Source organism: Lepisma saccharinum, chromosome 3, assembly GCF_977018435.1.
Source record: "Lepisma saccharinum chromosome 3, izLepSacc3.1, whole genome shotgun sequence".
Classification (NCBI taxonomy): Eukaryota; Metazoa; Arthropoda; class Insecta; order Zygentoma; family Lepismatidae; genus Lepisma; species Lepisma saccharinum.
In genome coordinates, this window is record NC_139231.1 from 1,453,770 (window position 1) to 1,470,253 (window position 16,484).

General features: G+C 35.5%; 1 protein-coding gene across 1 annotated transcript in view; it reads left to right on the forward strand.

The window, feature by feature from the left end:
• LOC145984895 (lysosomal dipeptide transporter MFSD1-like) overlaps positions 1 to 15,866 on the forward strand; it is a 76,877-nt gene extending 61,011 nt beyond the window's left edge. The window contains exon 11 of the mRNA XM_083118268.1: positions 7,194 to 15,866. Within this exon, the coding sequence (XP_082974394.1) occupies positions 7,194 to 7,250 (57 nt within the window). The 3' untranslated portion in view covers positions 7,251 to 15,866. The remainder of the gene's footprint in view (positions 1 to 7,193) is intronic.
• Positions 15,867 to 16,484: the final 618 nt, after the last annotated feature.

Sequence of the window (16,484 nt, forward strand, 5' to 3'; positions counted from 1 at the left end):
AAGCGAGGGTTTATATACGTGCGCATGAGAGCGACACGAGGTCTTTTAATCTGGAATCATCTGAGAAGCAGGAGCTACTGGTCTTATTTCTAAACCGAACAGGGTAAGCTAGTCTACACCCATTCTGCCATTTGCATTGCTCTTCAGTCTAGAAACGAATCATGAGTCTATTTTAATGAATATTTAGATATTTGTACCTGCCCGTTCAGGGCTGTCTCTACCATCAACTAGTATTAATAGTACATCCCTATTTAAGATCCCCGCGTCCAGAGGAACGCTACGTGGTGGATTGATGCAGGCCTTTTCATTTCCTTTTGGAAATGAAAAGCGTCAAAGACTTGTTTTCTTAAACAGACATGAAAATTGAAAGGATAGGCATCGTTACGTGGTTAGAGATGATTGGGCTTTTCATCCATTTTACGGAATTGTGATGAAAATTAGAGTTACGTGTTCGAGTTGCGGAATTTTTCATTTATATCATTCGAAATAAATGAAAATTGAAATTTGTTAAATAGTGACATGTCAGAATTGTTTTTTCTCCGCGAATCTTTATTTTTGGGGAAAGCTGCGTAGCACGCAGTTTTAATGTTAATGATGGTTAATGTCGATACTCAGCTTTAATTCAGTCCTTACCCACCACACCCACCCAATAGGCTAATCACCCGCTGCATTAAAGCACATTACAATGCGGAGGAAACGAAAATAGAATGTTTCCTTTGGTAGCCACGGGCAATGAGGCAACAGCTCTGCGCCCTTGCTTCGTCGCGGTTTCCCGCGTCGATGCGATCTGGCATAAGGTACGTCCGTCATTCCGCGCGCCGGAAGGTTCGATGTCGGACATTCGAGTGTCATATTCCGCCCAGAATTTGGCCAGCCCGGGCACGTCTACCGACGAGCCCTTGTCATTCCGCTCCTAGTAACGCCGTGGTTCGCTCGAACCCGGTACTTTCGGTCAGGCCCTGATGGCTATGACAGAACTACCACCTGGGAAATTATCATCAATTCCCAGGATTTTATCTAAATTTTGAAAGTGGCATTTGATTTTGATGACCCTTGTCCTTGCAATAGTCTCTTGAAATACAATTTGGTATTTTTTTATTTTTTTTTTACATGCATTTGGTGCGTGACTTATAATAGTTCGGCTATAAACGATACGACTCAATCACACCATGGTGTGTACTTAGTGGGTCACAGCAGAGAGTATTGCTGAAGTCAATTGTGGTTTTAATTAATTAAAGTCCTTTAAAGTTTCAATTTCATATATATTTTTAAAACAGACCGTAACTTGTTAATGATCCGAAAAGTAACGCCGTTTGTGTTTATGTGTTTTAAGTTTAAACTGTTAAAGATTATCATAAGGAGGATATTTAATTTTATCACGTATAGTTTTGAAATGCACAAGGATCAGTGGTCGACTCACTCGTAATTAAAATGACTGAAATCTCCTCGGCCCGAAGATGGGAGTCTTGGTACTAATAATTGTAGTGCAAATTGATAAGGAGATAGTCGAGAGAATACATGAGTCAGTCGCAGTGCATTGTTTATTTTACCTTATTTAAGGAATATTTTTTTTACTAAAGTAAAGTTAATATGTGAAAAAACGAAACGCTAATTATATTTCTAAGAATAGAGGAGCAATTATATGTCCGCTACTATACGCTGGCGTAAGTAGTAAGAGTGACGCTACCATTCGTTTAGAGTATATCCCGCTCGTTGATTCAATGTTCTAGCTAAGGATTAATAATAGGTGTTTTAGTTGTACGTGCAGAAATACCGGTAGTGAAATATAAAAGAGTGCGCAAGTGTTTATATATATGTTTTAAGGAATAGAGGAGCAATGATGTCAGCTACTAAAGGTAGTAAGTGTGACGCTCCCTTCCATTAGTTTTAAGGTTATGTCTTCCCCTACGAATTAATTGTGTACACAGAGGTACCCGTAGCAAGAGGAATGACACTGTCATTGTAGCGCAATGACATAAGAATGACTTAGTCTGCATGACTTTTAGTTTGTTAAAACACCATAGTTAGGCGTAAGCCAACTTGTAATGAAAAGTAGAACGAGACGTAAGCGGTATTCAAGGCGTGGAGTATTTCACATATTAACGAGATTTTTTTGTTATTATCCATATATTTATTGTCTCTTTCAGCTATTTATTAAAGGATAGCTTAATATTCCTCCTTTTGCGTTTTTTAGCTTTGAATTTTAAATACCTTAAATTTCATGTGTATTTATATTATGATATTTATATTTCAAGTTACGGCATTCCTTAATGTTTAAATAAACACTCTTCAGCATTATTCAACAGATTTCGTGTGGTTATTTAATCGCATCGCAAATCACTAAATAACTAAATAGAGATAAAAGTTAAAAAGGTTGTTTAAATTAAGGCAAAACTGGTTGTCATTTTTTTCATTAAATAACGATGAAGTATTGCGAATATTATAATCAATCAAGCCCTCCCCTTAGGTATAATCACGTTTACATTCCGTCAGCTTACGATAGGTTTAAACACGCAAGTTTAATCTCTGCACCGAAAGCACGATTCATTCGTTGTTTTCCTTTTGTTCCTTCGAACTCAGGATATGTGCAGTCGCAAGACTCAAGTCCAGGATTTTCCTTCCATGTAAATCGCCAGATTTCCGTGCGTAAATTTCCAGCTTCGCGTTAGCGGAAGAAACGTATCCTATTTCAGTCTCCACGAGAGAGAATTTGATGACACCTTTTTTTTTCCTTCAAGTGTCGGGATGGATGCGGAATTTGTTGTAGATGAACTTTACACTCAGCTGGCTTCGACAATGAAATTCCTAGTCTCCAAACGAGGTGTGAATAATAGCCTCTTCAAGGGCGCTTATTTATGCGATTTTTTTTCTCGTTCCTTCAGAATTTTCAAAAGTTTCCCGAATGAAATTTAATTACTTCTTACAGATTAATTTCATGTTAATCTTCGTAACGTAGGTAATAGCGAGTAATTGTGCTTATATCTTAATTTCCCACACGTCATAGACTTTAGTTGAAGTAATATCATACGAAAGGAACGTGATAGCCACCAAATGTTTTCTAAATCAATAACCCAGTTTAGTTTCAGTTTTGAATTTACTATTATCCTATTACTAATTTGGAACTTCATTTTAACTGTTTATTTATGCTATACGTCAGGCGTATGCAAGCGCAAACCAACCTTGACTAGTGAGCGTTTAACAGTGCGTCACTATGTCGCCTTGATTTATTCATCCATTTTTATGTATTTTTGTAATTAATGATCTTAACGTCATTGGAGCCATGTCATTTACTCTTTTATTATATCTTAGTGATCCCGAATTTACTTGTGGCTAGGTCCGTTTTAACAGCTGTGACGTTACCAAATTTTGGGTTAATTATTTTTTTTTCGTCAGTTCCTCATTTTTTACAATGTTTTGACACTTCTGACATGATATTAATGGATTTCGTCGGGTTAATTTTCTGATACCAGGGGATATATTTGATACCATCTACATATTACTTTTATATATTTATCAATATTTCAACCTAGATATTTTCGTTCATTTTTTTGTATAATGATCATGTCCCAACAAAGGGCATTTAGTGCCATGTCATAACTTTAGTTTATATTGCACATTATTTTATATTTGGGAGAAGCCAGGGGCTATATATATAATTTAGTCAATATAAACATATATTACTTTGATGAAGTCAGATTTTCATTTTAATGGTGTTCCAGTGTTAAGGCGTCAAATGACATTTTCCGCCTTTTATTTTATTTAGCCTTCATTCAAACTTTGTTTTATAATTTATATCACTTATTGGGCAGTTTATTTTATTTTAGTTTACTTATCTTTACTCATGATTTTCACTTGCCTATAAAAGACGATTACTTTACACATTTTTTATATATTTTCAATATTGAATGACTGTGAGCAATGTAGTTTATTCCTATGTCCAACCTGTTTCCTTCCCTGTTCGGGAATTCCAAGAGTTCAAGGAATTTCGAAAAGTCCAGTGATTTTTTTTGAGGCCGGAAGAAGAACGCATTCCTGAAGGCTTTGGAGCCCACCAGCCTCCTTTGGGCTTCAGCGGTGTATGTCACGTAGCAGCACCGAAAACCCTATTCCAAGTGACATCCCAGGACCAGAAGAGCGCCAGAACCATAAGAAGAAATGTCATCTTACAGAGCAAACCCCCCCCCCCCCCACGACTCTAACCCCCCTTAAGAAGAAACATGAACATCTTTCATGTATATCGTCCCCTTTTGCTCTGTAAGGCCAGGCAGAGTATTTCACCACATATTGGAACTTTCCGGGTACAGTCAACGACCCAAATGTGTTGAGACCCAGCCCTGTGGATCAGCAACCTGCCAGGCCACCTGTGACGTTTCATCCTACCAGTGGCCATAATTACAATATGCAATGGCGTCTGCTGTGAACTTTCGGGGGCCTATCCTAACATCCCCCCAGTGTTCGCCATTGGACAAGGCATATTTTTGGGGCTTGGAACCGCTACTTGGAGTGGCTTCCCATGGACTACCCTGTGTTCGCCCGCCCCACGGCCCACGTTTTTTTTCATCTGACCTTTGCTGACCAGTATTCCGGAACTTTCCACATCGGGATTCGAATCCGGTCCCCCAGTGAAAATGATCGGTCAAGGACCGTGTATGTCACAGAACAGTGTTTCGTACCCCAGGACTCCGGGGTTGGAATGTATTTGGATTGCCCTGCCGTCTCATTTCTCAGGTCATAGTGTGCACACATAGTGTGCTAAGAACGTCAGTGCCAAGTGCAAACATAACCTTCATCTATTTTTTCATCTTCGTGTGGTTGTGCGCAGTCCAGTGGAGTTTGGTGTTTACCACGGTCTTTTGCTCTCGCCTCGAACTGTCATCCTGATGAGGCGGAAGATTGCGAGCATGCGGCATTAAAGTTTCTCATGGATTACGTCTGGTGCTTGGTTAGCATTTGTTTAGGGGCCAGTCGCATGTATCGCATTACGCTGCAGTGTGTTGAACTTTCCGCTGACTCCACGGACCTGCGAACAACACTTTATATCGCATGTTGACCAACCGTCAGCATTGTTGATTACGAAAGACTCTTCCAGCGTGTGGCTAATGAAAACAAAAGACTTTCTTTCAGCTTTCAAGCTTGAGCTTAATTCTGTTCCATTTAATTTTCGGTGAAGGGTCTCCGACATTTTTTTATTATTTTATTTTATGTAACCTTTTTTTTTCATGTAATAAACAACAACCTTTTAAATTTTGGTGAATGGCAGAAGGTTCAATTTAAACTTTTCATGACTACAATTTCAATTTTAGAAATTGTCTTGCAAGAGGGGGTGTCGTACCATACCCCGTTCGGTTAAGAAATATTGACCCTGGCAGGCCTTGTCAGCTCCTGCTCAGAATGTGTAGAATAAGCTTTCTACAGGAAATGGTAAGAACACTGGCCTTTGGCAAGAGGTGACGAGAGGCCAAGCGAGGGTTTATATACGTGCGCATGAGAGCGACACGAGGTCTTTTAATCTGGAATCATCTGAGAAGCAGGAGCTACTGGTCTTATTTCTAAACCGAACAGGGTAAGCTAGTCTACACCCATTCTGCCATTTGCATTGCTCTTCAGTCTAGAAACGAATCATGAGTCTATTTTAATGAATATTTAGATATTTGTACCTGCCCGTTCAGGGCTGTCTCTACCATCAACTAGTATTAATAGTACATCCCTATTTAAGATCCCCGCGTCCAGAGGAACGCTACGATTTTGCCTGTAGTATTATATGGATGTGAAACTTGGTCCCTTACATTGAAAGAGGAACATAAATTGAGAGTATTTGAAAATAAGATCCTTAGGAAAATCTTTGGACCTAAAAGGGATGAGGAGACAGGTGAGTGGAGAAGGTTACATAATTTAGAACTACATAATTTGTATTCATGTCCAGATATTATTAGAATAATTAAATCAAGAAGACTTAGGTGGGCAGGCCATGTGGCACGAATGAGAGAGGAAAGAGGAGTTTACAGGATTGTTGTTGGGAAACCTGGTGGTAAGAGACCTGTAGGAAGGCCAAGACGAAGATGGAGAGACAACGTTGAGATGGACCTAAAGGAAATCAGTAGGGATGGAAAAGAGTATATAGATCTTGCTCAAGATAGGGAAACGTGGAAGGCCTGTGTTGCTGCAGTCATGAACCTTCGGGTTTAAGAAGGCTAGAGAGTTAGTTAGTTAGTATCTTGTACATTTTTGTGCACAAAATGTTTGCTATTTTTGCCTATAAAAATTATTGAATTTTAAATCAAGAGAAATTGAAGTATGTTTACAGTTTGCATATTACATTTCCTTTTGTATGAGCTTCACCCCATCAGTACATATAGTTTGTTTCCTTTCTTATACCCTAATAAACACTATTAAATGATAACGAGATTATTGGATTTTCACTAAAAGTGATTCTGATATCTACAAAATCCTTACGTACATTATTCTATAAATTATTTATTTAAATCAGTCCACCTTGGTTGAAATGCAAGCATTTTCATTCTTTTAATACGTACACTCCTGATCAGATAAAGTAGCACATTCTTCAACTGTTCAACCTTATAAAATGTGTCACTTTATGTGAAAACAAGTGTACATGTAACTTGAAACACATTTATTATTATTATTGATATTTTGTTAATAAATTTAATCTGGCTTGGAGCTATGATGTAGTCGGTATTGCATCTGACTGCCATGCGGGAGACCCACGTTCAATTCCCAGGGAGGGTGATGTAAAGTCAGCCTTATTCATGCATAAAGAAGCCTTGAGGAACATAGTGCTCATCGCATCACAAAAAAAAAGCATGAGATCGGGAATGTGTGGAGCTCTATCTTAACCACCTGTATATCTGCCTTCATGGTATGGTGCAAAGTGCACTGGGAACTCGACCTTACTTTTTACATATCAGCTTGCAATTGCAATATATGAGAAGAAATACTTAACCTAGAATTCAACAACTTTTTTTTCTGCACATTTTGGTAGAATTGAAATAAAAGTGCACCACTGCACAACTGTACCTCATAAACTTAACACAGGTAAAATTATTGTTGTTGAGATGTTATTTATTTTGTTGAGTTCCTTTTGACAAAATTATAAGTTCTGTAAGTATTTTTAATAAAGTGTTTAACATCTGTGTTAACAGTTATGTAATTAAAATGAATTTTGTATCTTGCAGCTGCCTTCTCATTACAATGTCAACCTAAAGGCCTTGGCGTACAGAGCATTAAGATGAGGCATTTAAGCATTACTCGCTACGCCCTTAGAGTAATACCAACGCAGGGTGACCATCAAGTTTCTTTAAACACGTGATAATGAATTCCTTTGGAAAGATCCTGATCCGTACTGTGTTCCTTGAAGAAAGTGTGTGTTTGTGTATGAGTGTGTGCATCGTTGCAATAAGTGAATGTGGCATCACGTTGGACAATTAAATTGATAGATATTGTGATTAAGCCCACTATGTGATATTTCTTATTTATAAGTCAGAATCTTGGAAGGTTTTTTACTATAAATAGTTGTCGAGATCTTCAATGAAGAAAGTGTCCGTTTGCAAGCCAATTCCATTTTGTTAGTATTGCCTAGGATCAAATGCTGTTGGAATAGCAAAGCTAGTATGTATAATGTGGTTTCATTATAAAGAAAGAAGATATTTTGGTATTACCAAAGAGAGATATGTGTTACTACATTTTATTACAAATAGCAATTTTTTGTGTGTCTTAATGTTGGCATTTGGCTCAGTCATGACTGTACAATATGGTCTACTGAATCACAACAGTACAGAGAAAGAAATAATTATACATATACTGTTAATATTTTTAAAAGGTATCTTTCTTACTTCGTTGATCTTTAAGAAGTACATATGAATTTCTGAAATTATTTTATCAACAATTATATATTGTAGAATGCATTTCCTTTACATAGTTATATGTACATATTTTTTTCATTTAAGGAAAACAGGTCATATATTCACTGTTCACAGTACAGACAAACTCTTGTAAGTGCATATGTGTGATCAGTGGTAAATAAGGGGGAGAGCAGGAAATAAAACCAGCATTTGGGCTTTCACTTGATATATGTACCTAAAAACTACTGGTTTATTACTCAAAATCATAGGAAAAGTTGAATCAAAATTCTGTTTATTTCATAACAATTGGACATAAAATTATAATTTTATCTTTTTTTATCACATAAAGAGTGACTAAAATAGTAGGGATGGAACAGATCCATCGTTACTCTATCGGTAGCGGCCGATAGACATATTAGTGTATCGGTAATATTACGGATTGTTTTACTGATCTCATATAAATATCTTATAATTTAGTGCAAAATTCTGCCATTTTTTAATAATTTTTATGGCTAATCTCCATCCCATACTTTTTAAAAAAAATTAAATGTCTAAATATTCAACTTCTTTTGCACTGCAGTCACCTGGAAACACACATCTATTAAGGAGGTCAATGAACCGTTCAGGCTCTTCAAGCAACATTTGGAATTTTATATCGGAACTTTATCGGTATCGGCCAAAGTTTTATATCGGCCCATCCCTATAAAATAGGCAATGTAAATAAACCTATCATTGTCTTGTGTTAAAGCAGTTTCTCTAGATAAACTCTCCTCTAAAACTTTTTTGTGTGTTCAAATAATACTTGCTACTATTGTAAACTAGATGGTAGAAATATGTTAAATACTATACCTGAAGTACAGAAAACAGAAATGCAAGAGTTGTTTTTTAATATAAGAAAGTGTTTTATGTATCATTGTAATGGAATTGTGGAAACTAAATCTTATGTTTTAATTAACTGCTTTCTTCCATTATCATGTGCAAAATTGTATTATATACAGAAAAAATCATCCACATGTGCAATTAGCAAACTGCATATACATTTCTTTAGAAACTTATTTCACCAGACAAAACTTGAAAGCATTTTGTAGTAGCCAAATTATGTTTAAAAGTGGAAGTCATTAGGAAAAATGAAATTACTGTTTAAATTATTTTAGAATATTTCGATTATTATATTTTGTTTGTTATAGCAATATTAGAGAGGTTGGTATGGCAACACTGTGTTTACATATTTATCTCAAAGGTGGTGTAGTTTTCTTCAGTTCTGTTCTTTTGTGACAATTATTTTAAGCGCTTTGACTATACATAATTTTACAGACATGTGTCTTCACTTAGGGAATGCCATATTTGACCAGTTATGAATAAGAAATATTTTTAAATTTTCCTTTTTTCTTTATTTGTAGAAAGTTTAATTTGCATGTGTAAGTTTTTCTTTGAAACATGTTTCCTTTATGGCAATGCAATAGTTGCCTGAATGTAGGAAATATTTAGTTGTGCTGTTAAATGCAAAATCCTAAACATATGCAAAGAAAAACAATTCCAGAAAAAAATTGGGAATAGGAATGTTAATATTTTTAAGTTTTACCAATAGAAATACTGTCATTCATAACTATATGTATATATTAGGGATGAGCTACAACTGATGTACCACTGATACCAGCCAGTACTTTTGCATAGCCTGGAAATTATTGCATAATTTTATTATTTTGACAACCACATTGTGGAGAGAAATGGAATTTATAAAACAAAAAACAGGATTTTACATTTTCCCACGTTATACATTCAATATTAAAAGTCCCAATAGAGCAAATTGTTATAAAATGATACTTCATTTTAAGTTTTTTCACCTTGGTCCCATGAAGAATGTTAAATCGAGGTTGCACTGTATTTTAAAGCAAAATATTCGCAGATTGATGCGGTATAGTTCCAAATAAAACCACAGTGTTCATCTGGAAAATCCAGACAAAATAAACAGTGTATTATAGTAAGTGTTTGTCAAAACGTAATGTTCTACCCTGTGCTTTGCACCATGCCATGAAGGCATATTGGGGTGTGGGGTTAGGGCCCCCACTTTCTTGATCTTGCTCGAGCTGGGGGTGATGTGATCAGCACCGTGCCTCTGGCCACCTTTACCTCCCAGAGTTTCCTCCAGGTGCCCACTTTATACAATGCTAGGTGGGCACCGGAGCCGCTTGAACAAGTTGAAAAAATCCCGGTTCTCCCCCACCGGGGTAGTCAGAAAATTTAATTTACAAACAAACTTTTTTACTTGCGAGTTCTGTCATTCATTGTGAACCCCTTTCACTTTGATCACTGCCTGAAGTGCAAGCATGTCCTCTTTAATTGCTTTCCTTCCAAATTTGTAAATGCTGCCTCAAAAGCAGACTGGAGAGATGCCATGTTTGGGTGCCTGGACTTGGTAGTAACCCTTTTAGTAATGCTCCAGATAATAGTCACAGAGAAACCTGATGAAACCTGCAGCTTTGATTTACAATGAACACATGGCGACCCTCTTGGTCTTGGCAGCCTCAGAAAGTATCTGTTCTTCACATAGGACATGTATCTCAGGTTCTCTTCAGCGACCCAAGATTTGCATGGTGGCCTCACTCACCCCTAAAGTATTTGCCAGTTTCCTAAGTGACATCCCTTGGTTTTCCTAATGAGCTCTTGGGCTATCTGGGCAACTGCCGAGGTTCTTGTCTTCTCCTTCAAATGAGTTGTTCTTGTTGAACGTATAACCCTCCTTGAAGTTCACCGAGGCTGCATACTGATGTCACATACAATCCATCTTGGGTACCCAAAGAATGTTATAATTTCAGTCAGCAGGCTTCCAGCATGAAGACCTTCAATAATCGCCGCTATCCAATTTTATTCCGCACTCAGCCATTTCGACATTCTGCATATCTTATACACACATCTGGTCTTGACACGTCAACAACCAACTACTGCTAAAGTCAAATTTAGTGGAAGCTTCATCTTGAACTTTGTCCAGTTTTTGTTGATACATGGTGTATATTTAAAAAAAAAAAAATATTCTGATGTACTTCAAAATGGTTCAATTTCCAACTATCTGCATTAGTATAGCTAAGACTATCAGCATAGATTGTACACTGCATGTGTATAATTTATAAGAATGTAAATTCTGATGTCATTTGCTGTTTTATAAATATTTTTGGTATTCTCTGAATTATTACATTCTGTTCTGATGTCAGTCATTTGTAGGGCTAGGATTTTAATGACCAAAAAATCACCAAAATATGCAAAATATGACCTAAAATTTTACAAAATATGCCCTTATAACTGGACTGTTTGAAACATCAGTATCTAACATATGCTGAAATATTTTCACATACATACTATTTTTAATTCACTTTATCGGCCCTGAGTTGTAATGCACAATGAATACTTTCTGTAAATTTTCAATTAAAAATTAAAAAGATTTTGCTGCAGTCCAAAGAAAAAACCTCAAGTCAACATGGGAGTAAGAACACATCCACTTCGAAAATGACTGTATATTCCTTGAAAAAGCGAAAATATGCTGAATATGACCGAAAATCCATCAAAATATGCTCTATCACATAGAAACGGTCAAATATGCCAAAATATGCCCTTAAGAAGCACCTTAATTCAATTAGTTTCTTCACAATATGAATTTCTATATATTTAGGGATCACATCACTCTTACCAAACAAAATATGCTAAGTCATGAAAATCCTAGCCCAAGTCATTTGTATTCAAGGGGTCCTGGGTTCGATACCTGGTGGAAGCACATAGTGGTTCGGATCCCACTTTAAACTGTAGGTCCAGTCCCAATTAGCCTTACTGTGCATAAAGTGGACTTAAAACACCAACGCAATCAAGCAGACACGGCAGTATTGAATACCATTGCATACTGCCAAAAAAAGCACTGGTTATATATCAGGAAGTTATAGAAGTCTCGGATGGATTTCATTAGTTAAAAACTAAAAACTGTTGAAGATAGCAACTTGCAGATTTTGCTTTGCAATTGGCAACTCAAAAATGTTGTATTGACTCTTATCTTCCACATCAACATGAGCTTTAGTACCTGCAGAATACGCATATGCGTTCGACATCTTCCTGTCTTGTCTTGAGTCTTCCACTTCTTTTCCTGTCAAGGTCACTGCCAGTCTCCATGCCCTTGTTGCACAAAGCCTTATTGCTGTTTTCCAGATAAAGGTTCTCACTGATACCTCGTTCAGAGATTTCTTTGTGTTTGGATAACCGATTCTGTCTAGATAAAACATATTGTACATTTTTTTTGTGCTGTTATGTTATTCTATATCAATACATGGTGTTGGTATGACATCTGGTGGAGTATATGGAAACTTTCTGAATAGACCATTGCAATGTGCAACACCTGAAGTGCTATCCTTAACAGTTTTGTAGTTATTAATGACTAGAATCCATCAGAAATGTCTGGGACGGACTGTATATATTTTCCATTGTTGAAGTTGGCATGCATGTAATATGTGTAGGCCATAGATTAGAGGACATAGGGAGATTAGCATAAAGTGATACTGTATGGTGTATGCAAGTTTGAAAAATGAATAATAACCACTTGGAAAAGAACAATTTAACTTAATTTTATGTAACATTCTCATCTCTGATTTTTAAAAACGGATGTAAAAAATTTGGCTAGTTGAAGAATGGGATTAATTTCATTTTGATGTAAAACATGTAGTCTGTGAAGAGAAAAATTCATTATTAATTTTTGTTCTTCCAAGTTCATGTGCACTAAAATTTTATTCACAGCAAATGATACCAAATACATTTAAAATCTTGTAATGGAATAATTGATTTATTGTAAGACTGAAGCCTGGGAAGTTGGAATTGTGCATGACAATATGTGCAAAAACACAGAAAATGTAAATTTATTTTCATGCACAATTTTGAATTAGCATCATTGCATAACATGAAATGTGGTTATGCTGTGCAGCAAGTTTTGGCATTTGCCCACTTTTCACCCCACTGAGGGAAATTCATACTGATTTTTGATTGTAGACCTTTTTTTTTATCTTTCCACAATGTATATTCTTTTTATTCTTGTTGTACTTTCTGTAGTCATTTTGTAAATAATAATGCATTTAAACTAGAATATCCACCTTGTTTCAAAACGATTTGAACGATTTCAACTTGTTATATTTTATTCATAAATGGTCAAGATACAATTTCACACATATGTAATGTAGCTGTCCAAGTTTAAGTTCCAATGTTTATCGCAAAGCACCCTTCGTTACTCTGTACACTTCAATATGGTAATTGTTAGCTGGATGCCCAATCCATAGATGTGATGTGACAGTCTCTCGTGGAGGAACTCACTTACATTAGGGTGGAAGTGGCATTGGACTCCATCGAGCTGATATATAAAGTTTGCACTGTCATGTGTCAGCTGTGGCACAAGCCACGTAGTCAGCATGTTCAAGAATGTTTCGCCAGTTACGGCAGCCATTTTACAACTGGTCAACCTGACACCTGGTGGCAGAATTTAGAACTATTGGGAACATTCCAAAGAAAACTTAAGGATGTGTTCAAATGTATTTCACAGCATATTTGATCGGTGATTATGTTGTATTGCTCATGGAACATGTTTTTATCTTTCAAATCATTTTGAAACACTATTTTTTTAGATTTGTAAATGGTGAATGTCTCAATCTACTTAATTTTCAGATCATTACTCCTGTCCTAATTTGCTGTAGCATTTCAAAGCATTTACAGTGATACTTTTAATAGTACGTACAAAGCATGTATGTGTTTGAGAATTTAAAAAAAATATTGTGTAACAATTTTTTAATATATAGAAAAGTACAGTGGAACCTTGATTTTACGTTTTTCAGGGAACTAAGCTGAAAAAACGTAAAATGCAGGAAAATGTAAAATTGGTGGAAATTTTATAACATTTTGCTATGTTGGGACCTTCAAGCTTGAATGTATAATGCAGGAAAATGTAAAATCCGGGAACATAATATTGGGGTTTCACTGTATATATTTTGAATCTGTTGCCTGGGAACTTTTTTGGCTACTAAGCAATCCTAATTACTTTAAGATGTGAATGTAAAACCTTCTGTATTTCTGAAAGGCTTTCATTATATGTTGTGATATTGTTATTGCAATTGTATAAATTGCAAAAAAAAAGGCTGAGAGTTAAATCTATGCTCATGTTGCAAACAGATGATATTTGTTAGGATGTGTATAATATTGTTTGCCATTTTTGGATTTTGTCTGATCTAATCTTCATTCAGAGATAGTAAGAAACCTTTTTGAAACATTTTATATTTATTACTTTCATCTTCTGATGACGGAATGAGTTGAAATAATTTAAGAAAAACATATTTCTTCCTTTAATGTATGTACGTGACTTGATACATGTTTAAGCCAACAATAATATTGACACCATATCTTTCTTGTTATGTTGTCGGTTTCATATCAAATATCATATGCAGGGATGAGTACTTATTATCCTTAAGTACATATATTGCTCCATATTTGTTTCCTTTGCAAAATTTGAAGCAAAATCAACATTCCACATACAATATTATATGGAAAGAAATGACAGTGATATTATTTATTTGCTTTTCATATAAATACAAATGTTAAAAACTGTCATTAATTACATATAATACTCAGGGAAAATTGCAACTTATTCTGATTCTAACAAAGAAGCATAGTTTCCAACAAGTACTTGTAGAGAGTTATGCAACAATCTCCCTATAAAGAATATTTAAAGAGATGGATTAATATGAACAATTGAAAATTGTACTGTGCCTCATAAATGTATATATTTTATAATGGGTAACTGCTGGTGTGCATTTTAAAAGAGAGGTATGACAATCTTTTTGTTAGTAGATTCATTATTTCTTAATAGTGATTTATGAGAGGGATGTTCTTTGGTTATACAAAGTATATATTGTATGTATTATTATGTAATACAGCATGTCCCAAAATGATTATCGGGGTTTCATAGTCGTTTAATTTCCCTTATATGTGGGGTACAAGGACAAAACTTATATGAGAGTAAACAATTCAAGTTTACATAGTGTGCTTTATAAATGTTCAATGTTAGCACCTTTCGTGACATGGCACACATCCATCCGGTAGTCCAATGCTACTCGGTGCTTTCGTTCAGCACACTTGGATGTCCGGAACTCTTCCCTTTGCAGACACATCCAGTTGTTTGAAACTTATTAAACTATCAACGAATGTTGTTATCAAACAGAGGATTACTTCCAAATAACGGTCGTAAATCTCAACTGAACTGAAACAGCAGAACCACACTTTGCAAATTCAATGACACAAATTGACTTCTGCACGGGAGTTGCCATCTTGTAATACACCTACGCCGCTGTGACTGATGGGGAAACAAATGATAGGGTAGCAAACTTCCACAGCCGTTCTTATCATACATGCACAATATAAACATTCATCTTTGTATACCAATTACTTGAAACCCTAATAATCATTTTGGGACATGCTGTATAAATATTATTTTCAGTTAAGGAGTGTACCAAATTGAAAATGGTCAATTTCTGTTCATTTTCCAATTCTGATTTTTCCTTCAGCAAACCTTTCTTTTCTCAATATGTAGTATAATGTTAAGTGAGATAGCCATAATATGCTTTAGTTGTATGTATGAATATTATGTTTAACTTACCAGTACTCTCACTACTGCAAAATAAGTGCACTTACATGTTGTAAGTAATACTAAATAAGTGTGTGGAAAAGAAGAATGCAAATCAGTATGTATTAAATCATTTGACTGGGATAATTAAAGAGAATTACTATACAATTGTACAACAAAAGATACGTGAGAGTGCTGGAAAAGTTAAATAAATTTGTTTTTTGAGTGAACGTTAGCATGGTAAAAAGCAGTACTGCATGTATGCTGTTTAAATTGGTATAAATCTGTTAATGTAAAGTTACACATGTTTGTGATTTATTTGAATCTATCAAATGTTTATATTTTGTAAGATGTCCACTAATATATTTCAAGCAAAAAAATAAGAAAACTAATTATTTTGGTAAGGAACCCATTATTAGTGCAGTTGAATTGAGTGATGCATCCTCAGTGACAGGTTGTGGTCATCAGGCCATTCCATCGAAAAACAATTTACACAGCAGAAACAACAGAAAAACTTCACGTATTTGGTGAAATGTCTTTCGAAATATGATGACCAGTTTCCAGAAGAACATTTCAGACGTACACAAATAAATGAGATTCACAATAATTGTCCACGTTTTGAAATTCAAAATGAACTGATACAGGCAAAGAGCAATGATGTCAAAATGGCTACATTAAAAATAAAAAAATTGCATTCTATATTAGTTTGTAAATGAACTGGACCTAACACAAAACAGCACAACGATGTTTAACATGCAACAGTTATTGTTCATTGTTGAAGCTCCTTACAGTAGCTATGAAGCTACGCAGCATGTATAAGAATTCTATTGAACTTTTACTTAAGGTAAAAGTTCTTTAGTACCGGATATCCATTCAAAAGTGGAGAGATGCTGGCAGCTGAGGGACAGTATGTAAGTTTTTGAATTTTATTATTTTCAGTCTCTTTTCTGTAATTTCTGGCTAATAGCGGCGATGCGAATTTACTGATGATG